Here is an 18,525-nt window from a genome sequence, read left to right on the forward strand (position 1 = left end):
TAGCGAAAAAAACTTTCAGGCTTCAGGAAAGGAAAGGCGAAAAGAAACCGTTTAAAAATATGCCATAACATTATGTTCTTCTTAAAAGGCATGCTCGTTGGAGGAGCTAGTTAGCTACAGCCTAACCTAATGAAGTATTATTAAAGCCAAAATACCTAGAGAAGGGAAATACCCAACTTTAGTCAGGTCTACTATTCCACACGGGAGAAGGGAAATACCCAATTTCCCCAACGCTAGCTATCTTCTCCCACCTGAGGCAGGGAGAAGAGGAGTACTAAGAAACTTAAGTTCACAGACCAGAAGCATGGGATCACTAAAAAACAGAGAGCTAATCATAGCACCACAGAACTGTTCCCTTTCCCCCTATAGCTTACAACTCAATCACTAAAGGCTTATTTACATAGTTCATTTCACCCCATACATCACACATCATGTTTGGCTATCAAGAAAAATGTCATTGCATAAGCATAGCAAAAGGCAAACAACACAACCTGAAGTGAAAAAAACTATTTAAAAACTAATATGCTAAGGGTTATAATGGACAAAGTAAACAACATGCAAGAACAGATGAACAATATAAGCAGAGAGATGGAAATCCTAAGAAAGAAGCAAAAATAAATATTAAAGATCAGAAACACTATAACAAGAATGCCTTTAACGGGCTTATTAGGAGGCTAGATGTATCTGAGAAAATTAATGCCTGAGCTGGAGAATGTATCAGAGTCAAAAAATACAGGAAACAGAGAACAGGGATGAAAATAACAGAATACCAAGTGCTATAAGACAACAACAAAAAAATGCACCCTATGCATAAAAAGAATACCAGGAGAGAAAAGCACCAATTTTAACCAAGAACGACTGATAATTTCCCCAAATTAATGTCCAACACTAAGTTATGGATCCACAAAGGTCAGAGCATATCAAGCAGAATAAATAAATGCAAACAATCAAAAAACCACACCCAATTATATTTTTAAACTACAAAAAAAATGTAAAGAAAAAAATCCTGAAATAAATCAAAGGAAAGAACAACCTAGACATAGAGGAACAGGGATAAGGATAACATTTGCCAGGGAAGCAAAAAGAGTGTAGCGAAAATTTTAAAGTGTTAAGACAAAAAAAAAATCACCAACTTAGAATTCTGTACTGTATGAAATTTTCCTTCAAAAGTTAAAACAAAATAATGACTAAGACAAAAAAAATGGGGAAAATTATTTAACTACATCTGCCTTTTGAGAAATAGTAAAAAGTTATTTAGAGAAAAGAAAAAAACCTTTAATCAAATATGTTCAATATAATAGTAACAATGTATTCAGTTCTATATATTTATAAGTATGACTTACGTATATTTTTATGCTTATGTATGTTCATATATAAGTGAAATGAATAGCAGCAATGATACAAGGAACTAGAACAAAACTCAATTAAACAGGGGTGCCTGGGTGGCTCAGCCAGTTAAGTGTGTGATTCTTGATGTCAGCTCAGGTCTTGATCTAAGAGTTGGGAGTTCAAGCCCTATGCTGGGGCCCATGCTGGGTGTGGAGCCTACTTTAGAAAGGGGAGAAAAAAAAAGGATACTCAAACTACAAGGGGCAGGAAAAAAAAAAAAAAAACATAGAAGAAAGAAAAGGTAAGAAAGGCAAAAAATAAAAAAAAAAAAGGAACAAATAGAAAACACCGAAGATTATGGTAAATGTTAAGAGATTAAGACAGGTCATGGTCTATGAAAAAAATATTTACAAAAGACACATCTGATAAAAGACTGTTATCCACAATATACAAAGAACTCTTAAAATTCAACAAGAAAACAGTACAAAAAAGGGGCGAAAACCTTCACAGACACCTCACCAAAGAGGACATATATATGGCAAATAAACAGATGAAAAAATGTTCTACATCACAGGTCATCAAAGAAATGCAAATTAAAACAACAAAAATTCCATGACACATCTATCAGGTGCGGCCAAAATCTAAAATACTGGTAATGCCAAATAAGAGTGAGGATGTGGAGCAACAGGAACTCTCCTCTCCTACATTACTGGTGAGAATGCAATGGTATAGTCTTTTTGGAAAAGAGTTTTGCAGTTTCTTACAAAACTAAACATACTCTTACCATAGGATCCAGCAGTCAGGCTCCTTGATATTCACTCAGAGAAGCTGAAAATTTACATCCCTACAAAAACCTGTACACAAATGTTTACAGCAGCTTTGTTCACACTTGCCAAAACTTAGAAACAGCCAAGACTGCCTTCAGTAGGTGAATGAATAAAATGAACTGTGTTACAGCCAGATAATGGCATGTCATTAAGCACAAAAAAAAACCAAATGTGCTAATGAACCATGAAAAGACATAAAGGAAGTTTAAATGCATATTACTAAGTGAAAGAAGTCAATCTGAGAAAGATACATAGCATATGATCCTAGCTACATGCATGACCTTCTTGAAAAAGGCAACAACTACCGACACAGTAAAAAGATCAGAGGTTGGAAGGTGGGGATGATGAATAAGCACAACAGAGGATTTTTAAAGCAATGAAAATACTCTGTATGATACAGTAATGGACATGTCATTGTCCAAACCCATAGGAAAACACACCATTAAGAATGAATGGCAATATAAACGATGAACTTTGGGTGAGCATGTGTCAATGAATGTAAGCTCATCATTAATAAAACAAAAAAACACACCATTTTAGTGCTTGATGTTGAAAATGGAGGAGGCTGCGCATGCGCAGGAGGTAGAGAGGTAACTTCTGTACCTTCCTCCCAAATTTTTTGTAAACTTAACCTAGTTTTAAAAATAAATGAATACAGAAGCCTGGGTGGCTCAGTTGGTTAAGTGGCTGCCTTTGGCTCAGGTCAAGACCTCCAGGTCCTGGGATTCAGCCCTGCATTGGGCTCCTTGCTCAGAAGGGAGTCTGCTTCTCTTCCCTCTGCTCAATCCCCCCGCCCTTGCTCTCTCTTTCAGCTCCTCCCTCTCTCAAATGAGTAAATAAAATCTTTAAAAAAATAAAAATAATAAAGTCTTTCAAAAAAAAAGTAATAGAGGAATATCATTGAAAATTGCAGAGTAAGGTGCTCCAAGAATTAGTCTCTACATTAAGCTAGCAAAAATTGCCAGAGTCAACATCTCTGCAAGTCTGGAACTTAATCAAAAACTTACATCAACCAAGGAAGTGCTTAATGAAGACAGCTACATTTCTTTTCTTTCAGAAAGGAAGCACTTTGGCATTTTTATTTAACTTTCTACCATTCCCCATTCCCAAGCACAGCAGTGAGAATGCTAAGTGGGCCACATTCTGATGTGGCCTGCTGGAGCCAGCAAACTGATACAAGATGCTAAGGTATGAATGTGTGTTTCCCTCAAAATTCACTTGTTCAAAGAGTAGTGCCCATTGTGATAGTATCTGGGGCATTTGGGAGGTGAATAAGTCATGAGTGCTATGGGATTAGAGGTCTTATAAAAGAGACCCTACAGAGAACCCTAGCCCCTTAATCTTATGAAGACACTGCAAGAACCTGGCAGTCTGAAATTTGGAAGAGGGTTTCTAGCAGAACCTGGCAGTGTTGGTCTGCTAGTGTTGTACTTCCAGCTTTCTGAACTGTGAGAAATAAATTTCAGTTTTTTTTATAATTCCAGGCTGTGGTATCTTATTGTTCCTGCTCAAATGAAGGAAGACAGGAGTCTTGTCCTTAAAATAATGATGTCAAGTGTTTTCACCTGTTTGACAGTTCCCTAAAGAACCAGTGTAGAGGGTGACCTCTATTTTGTTACCTGTCATGCAGGCAAAAGTAACATCTGCCCCAAAACTTAAAGAAATAGATTAATGATAGCTGTCTGGAACAAGAGATAGTAGATGGGGAAAATACCAGCCAGATCCCAGTACCCAGGAATGAGGCTGAAAGGAAGTTTCTTTGGGGAAAAAGGCTCAGAAAGGCCACAATGTAAACCATGAATGCCAGAGAGCAACACACATACCGAGGACCCAATGTATGTTCAGCAAAGACCTGAGAGGAGCCTGGGCATGCACTTCTAACAGATTTGTGAGCTCCATGCAAGCAGGGGGTGAATGCTAAGGCAGAGCTGTAGGAAGCCTGGCACAGCACTGAAGTACCACAGCCCAGAGCCAAGTACAAGGACCTAGAGAGTATTTCTCTGTTTGGGTTTTAAGAATTTAAGGAAATAGGGCAACCTGGGTGGCTCAGCAGTTTAGCGCCTGCCTTCAGCCCAGGGTGTGATCCTGGAGACCCGGGATCGAGTCCCATGTTAGGCTCCCTGCATGGAGCCTGCTTCTCCCTCTGCCTATGTCTCTGCCTCTCTCTGTCTCTCAAGAATAAATAGATTAAAAAAATCTTAAAAAAAAAAAAAAGAATTTAAGGAAATCTGTCAATTAACTGCCTGATCACTGAAATAATGGAACAGATACTTAAGTAATCACAAATGACAAAGAATAGAGTCTTCTCAAAAAATAGTTTGGAAAATTCATTGTATTCATTTGCTAGGGCTGGTATAATAAATTATCACAAACTGAGTGTCTTAAAACAAGAACTTATTCTTTCACAGATATAGAGTTCAGATGTTTGAAATCTGCTGGTTCTTCCTGGAGGCTTAGAGGGATAATATGTTTCTTCTACAAGATTCTTACTCTTACTCTTTCTTCTTGTTCTTCTACAAGATTCTTACTGTTGCCAGGAATCCTTGGTACAAGTTAGCCTGCACATATATTATGCCTATCACTTTCACCTCTCTGGCATTCTTGTGTGTCTGTCTTTTTTTTTTTTTTTTTTTTTTTTTTTTTTTTCTTGTGTGTCTGTCTACAAATCTTCTTCTCCAGTCTTCTTGTTTCTTGTATGTCTGTATTAAAATTTCTCTCTTCTTATAACACCACCAGCCATTGAATTAGGGCTCACTCGAATCTATAGTAGATTAAACTCTAATCTACTTCATTCAAATTCGTTAGTTATGAACTTCATTATATGTAGAAAGACCCTATTCCAAACTAAGGTTACAGTCACAGGTACAAGAGTTAGAACTTGACATAACTTTTCGGAGGAAATAATTCTACCCACTAAAGTCAGTACACAAATGAAAGACTACAGCCCTCAATAATAAACAACAAATACAGGTGAAAAAGGAGAATCTAATTTCCGTAGTTAACACATTTTACAATACAAAATGCCAATTTTTAAACAAATAAATTATAAACCATACACAGGAAGAATGTACTAAAGATAAACAAGCTGCCTTAACTGCACTCTACAATCTAAAGGAAATCATGGACAAAGGTGTAAAGAAATCAAGTAAAAGATATAGAAACAATATAAATAGGGAGTTATTTTTTTAAGATTTTATTTGTTTATTCATGAAAGACACACAGAGAGAGGGAAAGACACAGGCAGAGGAAGAAGCAGGCTCCCTGTAAGCAGCCTAACATGGAACTTGATCCCAGGACCCCAGGATCACGACCTGAGCCAGAGGCAGATACTCAACCACTGAGCCACCCAGGCATCCCTAAATAGAGAGATATTAAGTGTAAAATACGAATAGAAAATTTGTAGATAAGAATATAATAGCTGAAAGGAAAAAACATTAGAAAAGGTCAAGAGCAGATGTGAGAAGCCAAAAGAATAAGTCAAATTGAATGCAGACAAGTGAAATTACTGAGTCTGAGGAATTGAATGAAAAATGAAGAGTGCCTGGGTAGCTCAGCTGTTAAGCCTCTGAATCTTGATTTTGGCTCAGGTCATGATCTTGGAGCCATATGATCAAGCTCTGCTTTGGGTTCCATGATGGGTGTGGAGACTGCTGAGGAGTCTCTCCTTCCTTCACCCTCTGCCCCATCTCCATTTCTCTCTTCCTCTGAAAAGAACAGAAAGAAAAGAGAAAAGAAAAGAAGTTAGGAAAGGAGGGGGGACGGGAGGGGAAGGAAGAAGAAACAAAGAACAAAGAACTACACAGTGCCTAGGTGGGAGAGTATCAAGCAGACCTACACATGTATTCTGGGCATCCCAGAAGAATAGAAAAGGGGACAGAAAGAATATTTGAGGGATCCCTGGGTGGCGCAGCGGTTTAGCGCCTGCCTTTGGCCCAGGGAGCGATCCTGGAGATCCGGGATTGAATCCCACGTCGGGCTCCCGGTGCATGGAGCCTGCTTCTCCCTCTGCCTGTGTCTCTGCCTCTCTCTCTCACTGTGTGCCTATCATTAATAAGTAAAATAAAATTAAAAAAAATTTTAAAAAAAAGAAAGAATATTTGAAGAAACAGTGGTCCCAAATCTGTCAAATTTGATAAAAGCCATTAATCTAACCATCAAAGAAGCTGAATGCACTCTAATAAAGATCAGCTCAAAAAGACACACACAGAACACATTATAATCAGTCAAAACCAAAACGAAGATAAAATCTTGAAAGCAGCATGAGAGAAGCAACTCATCACATGCAAAGGATAGTTAATAGGTTAACAGCTAATCTATCAGAAACCACAGAGGCCGAAAGGCAGTGGGATGATACTCTAAGTGTTGAAATTTTTTAAACATCAACTAAGACTTCTATCTGGCAAATGAAAAGAAATTAAGACATTTACAGCTGAAAAAAATGCCAAGGGAGTTCGTCAATAATAGATCTGCCCTAGAAGAAATGTTAAGGGAACTTACAGGCTAAAATGAAAGGACAGTACCCTATAGACAGTAACTGTAAACTATATGCAGAAATAAAAAACTATGGTAAGGCTACTACATAGGTGGATATAAAAGCCAGTGTTATTTTATTTCTGGTTCCTAACTCTTCTACTTCCTCTAGGATTTAAAGACAAAAAGCACAAATCAATCATAAATCTAGATGAACAGGCATGCAATGTATATATAAAGATGTAATTTGTGAACATAATAACATAAAGGCAAAGAACATACCTGTGTAGGAGCAGAGTTTCTGTAGATTACTATAGCTAAGTTGGTACGGATTTAAACTAGACTGTCTTAAATTTAGAATGTTAATTGTAATTTCCATGGTATCCACCAAGACAGTGAATAAAATGTATACAGAAAAAGAAATGTGGACAGAATCAAAAAGAAATCAAACAACAGAAAGGCAGAATTGGAGGCACTGGGGTGGGGTGGGGGGAGTATAAAGATATATAGTAAACAAATGGCAAAATGTCTTAAGTATTTTCTGGACAGTAATCATTTTAAATGTCAATGTTATTAAACTCACCAATTTAAAAATAGAGACTAAAAAAATAAAAAATAAATAAATAAAAATAAAAATAGAGACTAGCAAAACACATGAAAAAACATGATTCAATATGTTGTGCACAAAAGACTCACTTTACATCCAGACACAAAAGCTGAGAGTGAAGGGATGGAAAAAGAATCTGTGCAACTTGTAACCAAATGAGAACACTATTAACATTAATATCACACAAAATAGTCTTTAATTAAAAAAATGTTCTATAACAAAATGTTCACTTTATATTGATAAAGGGTAAATTCAAAGATGTAAATATGAATCCCCACATTGACAAAACTCAAGAGAAAAACAGACAATTCTACAATAACAACGGGAAACTCTAATATACCATCTTCAATAAATGCAGAACATCTAGACCAAGAAACAAATAAAGTAACAGAGAATCTGAACAAAATTATAAACTAATTATATTTAACTTATATAGGACATTCCACCCGACAGCAGAATACACATTCTTTTCAAGTGTAGGCACATGGAACACTCTCCCAAGACAGATCCAGACCATGTGCTTGGCCACAAAACAGGTCTTTAAAACTTTACAGAGTGAAATTATATAAAAAATCCTCCCCAATCACAATGGCAACAATGTTGGAAATCTTGGAAGTAAATTCCAAAAGTTTCTGGTAAATTTCCAGAGGGAAAACTTAAGATTCTCAAATATGTGGCAACTGAACAAAATATTCTTAGTCAATAGGTCAAAAAAGGGCAAGGAAAATTAGAAAATACTTTGAAATGAACATAAATTAAACGCAGCATGACAAAACTTAAGGGATATATCCAAAGTGATGCTCATAAGTAAATTTTTATCTCTAAATAACCACATTAAAAAACAAACGTATCAAATCAATAGCATTACTTTATACCTCAATTAGAAAAGAGAAAACCCAAAGCTCACAGAAATAATAAAGATAACAAAAACTTGCCTCTTTGAAAAACATACTTAAAAAATCTTTACCTACACTAAGAAAAAAAAAAAGACACAAATAACTAAAGTCAGAAATGAAAGTGACAGTATTCTTACATACCTTGAAGGAAAAAAAATAATTATAAAAATGTATTGCAAATGATAGGACATAAAGAAAATATATATCCTAAATGAAATGGACAAATTCCTGGAAACATACAAGATTACAAAACCTGACTCAAGAGAACAGAAAATCAGAAAAGATCTATAACTCAAAAGGAAACTGAATCAGTAATCAATCTCCAAAAGTAATCAACCTCCCAACAAAGAAAGAAGAGTCCAAGACCAGATGGTTGGTTTTATCAGTGATTTCTATCAAATATTTAAAGAAGAATATCAATCCTTCTGAAATTAATCCGGAAAACAGAAGAGGGAGCACTTCCTAATTCATTCTGAGGCCGGAATTCCCCTAATACCAAAGTCAAGGAAATACATCATGAGGAAAGAAAAAAGTAAAAAACAAAACTAAAAGCCATTTTTAAAATTAAATTAAATTAAATTAAATTAAATTAAATAAATTAAATTAAATAAATAAAATAAATAAAATAAAAAATAAATTAAATTAAATTAAATTAAAAAATAAAAAATAAAAATTAAATTAAAAAATTAAAAAATTAAAATAATAAAAACAATAAAAAATAAAAATAAATAAAAATAAAAAATAAATAAAATAATAAAATAATAAATAAATAAAATAAAATAAATAAAAGAATAATAAATAAAATAAATAAATAAATAATTAAATATTAAATAAATATAATTAAATAAATGAAATAAAACAAAACAAAACAAAAAAAATAAAATTAATTAATTAAATTAAATTAAATTAAAATCTCTTATGAAGACAGATGCAGAAACTTCAACAAAATACTAGCAAACTGGGGTGCCTGAGTGGTTATTTGGTTAAGCATCTGCCTTTGGCTCAGGTCATGATCCTAGGGTCTTAGAGTCCACCCTGCACTGGGCTCCCTGCTCAGTGGCAAGTCTGCTCTCCTTCTGCTCATAACCCCCATCCCTGGCTCATGCACACACACTCTCACTTAAAATACTAGCAAACCAAATTTAACAGCCTATTAAAAAGACTACATCATGGCCAGGTAGGATTTATTCTAGGAATCTATTTGATGGGGTTGCAAATAAAAAAGCAATAAAACAATCTATTAATAGAATGACAAAGCCACAAGATCATCTCAAACAATGCAAAAAAAAATTTATTCTAAAATCGTTTTAAAAAATTTTTTTTCAAAAGTAAGGAATACAGTGTACTTCCCCAACCTGCAAAAGGGCATTTATATATATATTAAAAAAAAAAAAAAAAAAAAAAAAACACAACCCACAACTAGAATCATACTCACTGGTAAAAGATCAAAAGCTTTCCCTCCATGAACAGACAAGGATGTTCACTTTCAACCCTGTTCTAGAAGTTCCACCCAAGGTAATTAGCCAAGAAAAAAAAGTTAAAGGCATCTAATTGGAAAGGAAGAAATGAAAATCTCTACTCATGGATGGTATCACTCTACATGAGTGAACAACACAGGGGTTAGGGGCAATGACAATACGCATAGTCAAAAATTCAGATATAACTTCTGTCTCACAAATTCCTAATAACTTCTCACAGATGAGAAGCCTTACCAATAGCATAAACAAATCATTGACATATATTTTGTGATATGCGTTTTATACAATGTTCTTAAAATATAGAGGAAAAAATTTTTAAATCATAAGGGAGAAAAAATACATTTGCAGTACTGTAAAAAAAAAAAAAAAAAAAAAAGAATCCACAGATAAATGAACCCATGCAGTTCAAACCCATGTTGTTCAAGGATCAATTGTATGTAGAAAATCCCAAAGGATCTACAAAAAAAATAGAGTTAATAATTCAGCAAAGTTGCAACTCACAAGATTTACATGCAAAAATCAACTGTGCTGCCATACACCTACAATGAATAAACTGAAGAAACTGACAATTCCATCCCAGTAACATCCAAAATTGTAAACATTTAAGAAAATATTTAACCAAAAAAGTGTAAGACATGAACAGTGAACAAAAAATTGTTGGAACAAATGTAAAAAGACATAAATAAATGGAAGGATATCTATACTCATTGATTGGAAGACTTACTATTGTTATGATGGCAATACTACTGAAAGCAATCTATAAATTTAATGTAATCCCTATCAAATTCAAAGTACCTTGTGTGTGGAATGGAATATACAAATCCTCAAATTCATACGGATTTGCAAGGTACTTCAAATATCCAAAATATTCTTGAAAAAGTAGAACACGATAAAAGACTTGCACTTTCCAATTTTAAAATTTACTACAAAGCTATAGTAATCAAAGCAGTGTGGAAGTGACATATGAACAGACACAATGAGTCTATAGAATGGAAGGAAATAGAATTAGAGTCCAAAAATAAAGCCATGTATCTATGGCCAAATGATTTTCAACAAGGGTAACAATCCCCATCATTCAATGGGGAAAAATAATCTCTTAAACAAGTGGTGTTAGGATACCTGGATATCCACATACAACTTAATCAAATTGTATTTATTCACTGTCTACCCCACATACAAAACTTAACTCAAGGTGGATCATAAACCCAAATGCAAGAGTTAAAACTTTAATACTCTTATAAAATATAGCACTAGATTTCCATAATCTTGGATTAGGCAAACTTTCTGAGATATAACATCAAAAGCATAAGCGATGACACAAAAACCCCAGATAAATTATACTTTATCAAAATTAAAAACCATGCATCAAAGGACATTATCAAGAAAATGCAAAGACAAGTGAAAGAATGTAAGGACAAGCTAAATATCACATATCTAGAGTCTAGAATATATATTATTACAACTCAACAAAGAATAACTCAACTAAAAAATGGAGCCAATGAAGATGTACAGATAGTCAACATCCATATGAATGGATGCTCAGTATCATTAGACATTAAGGAAATAAAACTGAGAAACCATATTTCACACCCAAAAAAACAGCTGTAATTTAAAAGCACAAACAAGAAAATAAGTATTGGTAAGAATATGGAAAATCTGAAATCCTTGTACACTGCTGATGGAAATGTAAAACGGTGCAGCCCTATGAAATCCACATTGGTGCTTCCTCAGAAAGTTAAAGTTAGAATAATACTATAACTCAGCGATTCTATTCCTAGGTACATAGCAAAAGAATTTATACTCAAATCCACATTCATGAATGTTCACTGTGAAGTATTATCACAATAGCCAAAGGGTGGAAAGAACTCAAATTTCCATAGAACAGATGAATAAACAAAATGTGGTAAATACGTACAATGGAGTATTGTGCAAGCTTAACAAGGAATGAAATTCTGATATATACAACAACACAGATGAGCCTTGAAAACATTATGCTAAGTGAAATAAAGCAGACACAAAAGGTCACGTAATGTATGATTTCATTTATATGATATATCCAAAAACAGAAAGCAGACTCGTGTTTTCCAGGGACCAGGAAGAGGGGAGTAATTCTTAATGAGTGTGGAGTTTTACTCTGTGGTAATGATATTTTGACTAGATAGGGGTGGTGAATATTCAAAATTATGAATATATTAAATCCCACTAAACTGTACTCTTTAGAATGATTAATTTTATGTCAATTTTACTCCAACAAAGAAAATTCATTAAAATAAAATTAATTAGTGAATGCATACACTACAAAAATAAAAAATTCCCAAATCACTAACATACCAGTTAAAGATACTTGAAAAAGAAAAGTAACCTAAGCCTAAAGCAAACAAAATTTTAAAAATAAAAAGATTGGAAAATAATTTAATAAAACAGAGAATGAAAAAATATAGAAAAAGCAAAACCAAAGCTCCTTAAAAAAAGAAATCTAACTAAATTAAGAAATAAGAGCCAAGATTCAGAAAAATTAGGAATGAAAAAAGACACTATAACCAATCTCACACAAAGAAAAAGATTACATGGTAACACTAAATAACTACATGTCAGCAAATTCGACAGCTTAAATAAAATGGACAAATTCCTAAAAAGGAACAAACTACTGAAACGGACTAAAAAATACAAAATAAAAACCACAGAAAATCTAAATAGACCTAAGGAGAAGTACAGATTAAGTTCATATTGAAAAACTTCTTCCCACAAGCTCAGGTCCCTACGACATTACTGGTGAATTCTACCACTAAACATTTAATAAAGAATCAATACCAGTTCTTTACAAACTATTCCAAAGAGGAAGAGAACACTTCCCAGCTCATTTTTAAAAACAGTATTATCCTAATACAAAAAATACACAAAGCCATCACAAGAAAAATATAGACCATCATTCTCATACGAACACAGACGTACAAATCCTCACCAGTAAACCAAATCCAGCTATATGTGAAAAAGACCATATATATGACCAAAAGAATGTAGTTATTTTATCATGTTAAAATCAATTAAGGTAATACACCATAAATCAAAAGAATAAAGGACAAAAACTACACTTTCATCTCAAGGGACAAAGAAAATGCATTTGACAAAACTCTAATCAACTTCCATGCCAAACCCCCACCCCCCCCCCAAAAAAATACTAAAACCTCAATAAACTAGGAATAGAAGGAAATTTCTCAAAACTGATAAAAGGCATCTATGAAAAACCCACTCTTTCCATCATATTTAAGAGACTGAGCACTTCTCCTTAAGATAAAGAACTAGAAAAAGATGTCCTAAAGGCAATTAAGAAATGAAGAAAAGGTGTCCACAATGGAAATATAGACGTAAAACTATTTCTATTTGCAGATGCAATGCTCAAGTATGCAGAAAATCCTAAGGAATTCACTAAAAACTACTGGAACTAATTAACAAGTTCATCAAGATTGCAGGGTACAAGATCAATATACAAAAATCAATTGTATTTTTATATATTTGTAATAAACAATCCAAAAATGAAATTAAGAACATGATGCCAAGTGTAATAGTACTGATGGGGTTCAGGACATACTGCCCCCAAAATATGGTACCTTGGTATACTGAGTATTTTAAGTTGAAGGGCTTTGAGAAAATAAAAGCAGGAAGATCACTCCGATATTCCCCTACCCTCTCCCCTCTCAAACATAGGTCATAAAACACTCACATAACATGTACCCTCTCCCTCTCTATAGCTAGAGGAAAGAGGCATCCTTATCTCTAAAGGCAAAGGTAAACTGAAAAGAGTCCTAATGAACAGGGCTTGCTAAGTTTCCCCCAGTCTACTATACCTATCTTATGCTCCTTGACCTATCATATCCCTCCACAACTGTCCACTCTTCATCAGACCTAACACAGTCTACTCTAACTGGTTCTTTGGATCTACATTTCATTATGAATGCATTTCCATTAAACTTTTATTGAAATAAATCCGTATGCTTCTCCCTTGTTAATCTCAAAAAGGGTTGAGGAAACTCTTTCCTCCCATACAGCATCAAACACAATGAAATACAAGAGAATATATTTACCCAAAAAGGTATAAAACTTGTACTCTGAAAAATATGAAATAATTGTTGAAATTAATGAAGATCTAAGTAAATGGAAAGGCATCCATATTCATAGGTGTTAAAAAAATACCACTTAAATTTCAGTACCCAAAACTGATCTACAGATTTAATAAAGTCTTTATCAAATGTAAACTGAAATTTTTTGGCAACAATGGACAAGATGATCCTAAAAGATACAAAGAAATTCAAGAAAATTAAAAGAGCTAAAACCATCTTGATAATGATACAAAACTGGAGGATAAACTTTCTGATTTCAAATTTTATTACAAAACTATAGTCATCAATACAGTGTACTACTGGCAGAAGGTTGTATAGATCAATGGGAATAGAGTCCAGACATAAATTCTTACATTTATGGTAAACTCTTTTTGATGAGGATACGGAGATCATTCAATGGAGATATAAGGTCTTGCAACAAATGTTGCTGGAACAAATGAATAATCTCATGCAGAAGAATGAAACTGGACCCCAAACTCACACCATATATAAATGTTAACTCAAAATGGGTCATAAATCTAATTTAAGAGATAAAAATGTAAAATTCTCACAAGAATATACAGAAATTTATCCTTGTGTCCTTGAGTTAGACAAAGACTTCTTGAGTCTTCATTGCAACAAAATAAAAAATAAACTGGACTTCATCAAAACCAAAAACATCTGGCAAAGAATACCATCAAAAAAATGAAAAGAAAAAAAATGAGACAAAATAATTATAAATTTCTTATGAGATAAAAGATTTTCATCAATAATATACAGAGGACTCTTAATAAAGAACTGTTAGAACCAAATAATGAAAAGACAATTCAAGTTAAAAATGGGCAAAATAAGTTAATATACATTTCTCTAAAAAATATACAGAAACAACCAATAAGCACAAGATGCTTAATATTGTTAGGTATCAGGGAAATGCAAATCGAAAGAGTAGTGAGATACCAATTCACACCCCTTAGGATAGCTGTAATCAAAAGGACAGGTAAGTGTTGGCAAGGATATAGATTAATAAGAAATCTTATACACTGACTGTGGGAATATAAAATGGTGCAGCTGCTTTGGAAAACAGTCTGACAATTCCTCAGAAAATTAAATACAGAATTACCATGTGAGGAAACAGTTCTGTTCCTAAGTATGTACCCAAGAAAATTTAAGACTTATTGTCCATACAAAATATGGTCTGTAAAATTCCATAACAACATTATTTGTAATAGCTGAAAAGTACAAACAAACCAAATACCATCATCTGATGAATGGGCAAACAAAATGTGGTATATCCACACAATGGAATGCGATAGAAAAAAATACTAATTCTTGCTATGCTATAAATGAACCTGGAAAATATCATGCTACATGAAAGAAGCCGAATGGAAAAGGCCATATATTTTATGATACCTATTCATATGAAATGCCCTCAACAGACAAATTCTTAGAAATAGAAAGTAAATTACTTGTCATCATACAATGGAAAGAGGGGAGTATGGGGAGTGAGACTGCTAACAGGTATAGGATTTCTTTTTTTTAGGGTGTAAAACAGTACTAGAATTAAGATAATGGTAACTTGCACGTAAATTATGCATGTGTATGACATCAAGAGTGTGATAAACAAGTTCTACACTTTAAGATTAATTGCATTGTATATTAATTATATCTCAATAAAATTATTTTTAAAAACAAAAGTAGAATATATTCCCAGATAAAACCAAATTGTTGATACGGTTTCTTTTTGTAGAGTGTGATGGCTGACATTTTTGTTTTATTCTTCAGTGTCCTTCTACATTTCCTTACAATAGAGTTTTCTATTGAACCTTTATTACTTTAATAATTCTAAAATATAAGTTCCTAAAAATATATAAAGATACATTAAACCATAGTACCCTTACAAAATACCGTAAGACTTATAATCTAACTTCCAACCTCACACTGAAATATTTTCCTTCAAGGAAAAGAAAAACACTTACTTAATGGCTTGTGCTCCTGGTCTTTGCACAATCAAAGTGCTAAATTCTTCTACTACAATATCCAACAGCTCAGGTGTCTCTTGTTTTTCTCTTAGAACAATAGACATGCTTTTCAAGTGAACAAAAAGCTTCATGGCTTCAAACTAGAATATATTGAGAGGAATAAAATGAAAAGAAATATACATATAAAGACAACAAAAACTCTTATTCATAAAGCTTATTCCTTCCAATAACCAAAAAATATTTTAAAAACAACCCTTTATATGTTAAAGAATCACCACATTGACACTACAAAGCACGGGCAATTTTTATTCTTACCTTGGAAACTAAAATATAACATGTACAGACCAGGCAAGGACAATACAATAAATAACATATTTCTGAAAGGATTAAAAGTAGGCATATCTAACTATTAAACTCTCAGGTATAAGGCAAGAAAACATCTTACTGTTTTTGGCAAGGTGGGATCAACTGCTGTTTCACTATAGCCAATTGCTTCATAGAGTAAAGTTTTTTCTTCAGGTGTCAACATCTCTTCAAGAACTATAATCATAAAAAAAGTGTTTTTGCACTCTTAACTGGTAAGATAAAACTAACCCACAATTAAGCTGCCTTATCAAATTGGCAAATTTAATTCTGTTTTTATACTTTTAAGAAATTAAAAATTTAATTAAAAAAAAGAAAAAGGAAATCATAAGCACTGAGTGTTAGGATGGGATTGGCAATTTTAGAAAGATTAGTCTCCAAAAATATAAATTGCTAAATATATAAATTTAGCAATACAAATTTCTAAATATTTGGATTAAGCAAGTTCACAAAATGATTAACTTAATGGTATTGTGCTAAGTAACATACTTAGCATACAACGCAAGAAGCATTAATATCATAATTTCCCATTTTACAGGTGATAAACTTGAGGTTTTGAGAATTTCAATAATTTGCCTGGGCTACATTGCTAGTAAGTAATAGATCTAGGATATAATCTTAAGCCCCTAAGTCTTCAAAGCTATGATCTTAAACATTTGGTAAGGAAATAAAAACCTTTCTAAGAAACAATTTCAACAAAAATTTACAATGCCTTATACCCTTGGGAATTTTTATTACTATACAACACAAATTCATTAAATCTGGAACGTAATGTTCTTTTGTAAACATTAAGATAAAAAACTCAATTTTCGTTTGGTGTATACATTTCCAATGTTTTAATGTAATTTCATTGATTAAAAGGATAAATCACATATGATATAAATATATGCTTATCTTAGAAAATTTTCTACAAAATTTTATTTTTACATCTGATGATGAGCTGCATTAAATTAACCTGATGATTAACTGCATTACTAATAAAATGAAATGGACATACTTCCAGGTTTAACATCTGGTTGTTCTTTACTTCTTGGTTCTGACCAAGTCCACAGCCAACTAAACCATCCTTTATTTTCCTCTGAATCTTTTGCACCTTCTTTGAAAATCCTATATCCAGCTTTCTTTGCCTAAAATACATAAATTTTCAAATAAATGATAAATTATCCTTTATTTAGCAATCTCAAGAAAGAGAAAAACTACTTTTCCAAAATTTATTCCAGTGAAAAAACGTAAATGATATACAAACTGAAAACAAAACACAGTAACTACAACATTAGCCCAACATAAGAATTTAGGATTTCCACGGGACACCTGGGTATCTGCCTTTGGCCCAGGGCGTGATCCCGGGATCCAGAATAGAGTCCCAAATTGGGCTCCTTGCGGGGAGCCTGCTTCTCCCTCTACCTGTGTCTCTGTCTCTCTCTTTCTCTGTCTCTCATGAATAAATAAAATCTTAAAAAAAAAATTTAGGATTTACAGGTAGTTAACCCTACTGTCTTACAAGTAATGGTAATCTCACCAACCCTCCTAAAATTGGATTTTCACCTTCATATGAATTGTTTGATAATTATCTAGCAAGAATTATTATTTAGTCAAAGTATTTAACATAAAATTTTTCACCACAGGATCTGTCTAGTTTAAATGGATGGGGCAAAACACTGAATCAATTTTCTTATACCACAAAGAAGTAAACTTGAAGAAGTAAACTTTTAGGAAACAGTATATTACAGCACAACATTAATAATATCACTGTTATCTGTCAAATCTACATGGAATCTAGATTTATTTTTACCAATTGAAAGATAATCTAGAATTACCTCAACTTCTGCCTGTTGTCTTGATATAGTTATATTAAATACATCCAAGGTCTTTTCCAACTCCTTAAAATATAAACAAAAATGTGTTTGAGTAACTTCATATAGTCTACACAAAGATTATAAAAATTATCAAACTTCAATATACAAGCTAACAAACTGACACAATAAGATATAATAGGATGCAGAAAATAGATCATCCATCAGCATAGTATTTCTGTTTCATTCTGAGAAGCTGTGCTTGTATATTATGTCAGCTTGAAAATTAGTAATGATAGAGTAACTTTCTTAAAGAAATCATACATGTCATGCACATGAGTATCACAGTAAGATTTACAGACACATACTAAAAGATATCATATAGGCACTGTTTAAAATGATTTTTATTTGGGTTTTAACTACAACTAAGGGTAAACACATTAGTGTCACTTTCAGGTAAAAACACAATTCTAAACCCTTCATATTATATGCACAGTTGGTGTGTCATCTTTAGTATATTCCAAGTAGATCCAGATACACTTAAACTTGTTTTGAAATTCTACACTTTCCAAAGCTTTTATGGCTACTGAAATAAACTAAATTAAACTAAATCTGGGCAGCCTGGGTGGCTCAGTGGTTTAGCACCACCTTCAGCCCAGAGTGTGATCCTGGAAACCCAGGATTGA

The 18,525-nt window shown here is 33.1% G+C and overlaps 1 protein-coding gene across 9 annotated transcripts in view; it reads right to left on the minus strand.

The window, feature by feature from the left end:
- VPS13A (vacuolar protein sorting 13 homolog A) overlaps positions 1-18,525 on the minus strand; it is a 235,415-nt gene that overhangs the window by 170,718 nt on the left and 46,172 nt on the right. For all 9 annotated transcript variants that reach the window (XR_007400987.1, XR_007400992.1, XM_025423277.3 and 6 more), the window contains 4 exons: positions 17,864-17,926; positions 17,044-17,173; positions 16,129-16,223; positions 15,681-15,823 (listed from right to left, as the gene is read on the minus strand). Coding sequence is in view for 7 of the 9 variants with exons in the window: in XM_025423277.3 (XP_025279062.3) it covers positions 15,681-15,823; positions 16,129-16,223; positions 17,044-17,173; positions 17,864-17,926 (431 nt within the window). In the remaining 2 variants the exon portion in view is untranslated. The remainder of the gene's footprint in view (positions 1-15,680; positions 15,824-16,128; positions 16,224-17,043; positions 17,174-17,863; positions 17,927-18,525) is intronic.

Source organism: Canis lupus, chromosome 1 (genome assembly GCF_003254725.2).
Source record: "Canis lupus dingo isolate Sandy chromosome 1, ASM325472v2, whole genome shotgun sequence".
Lineage (NCBI taxonomy): Eukaryota > Metazoa > Chordata > Mammalia > Carnivora > Canidae > Canis > Canis lupus.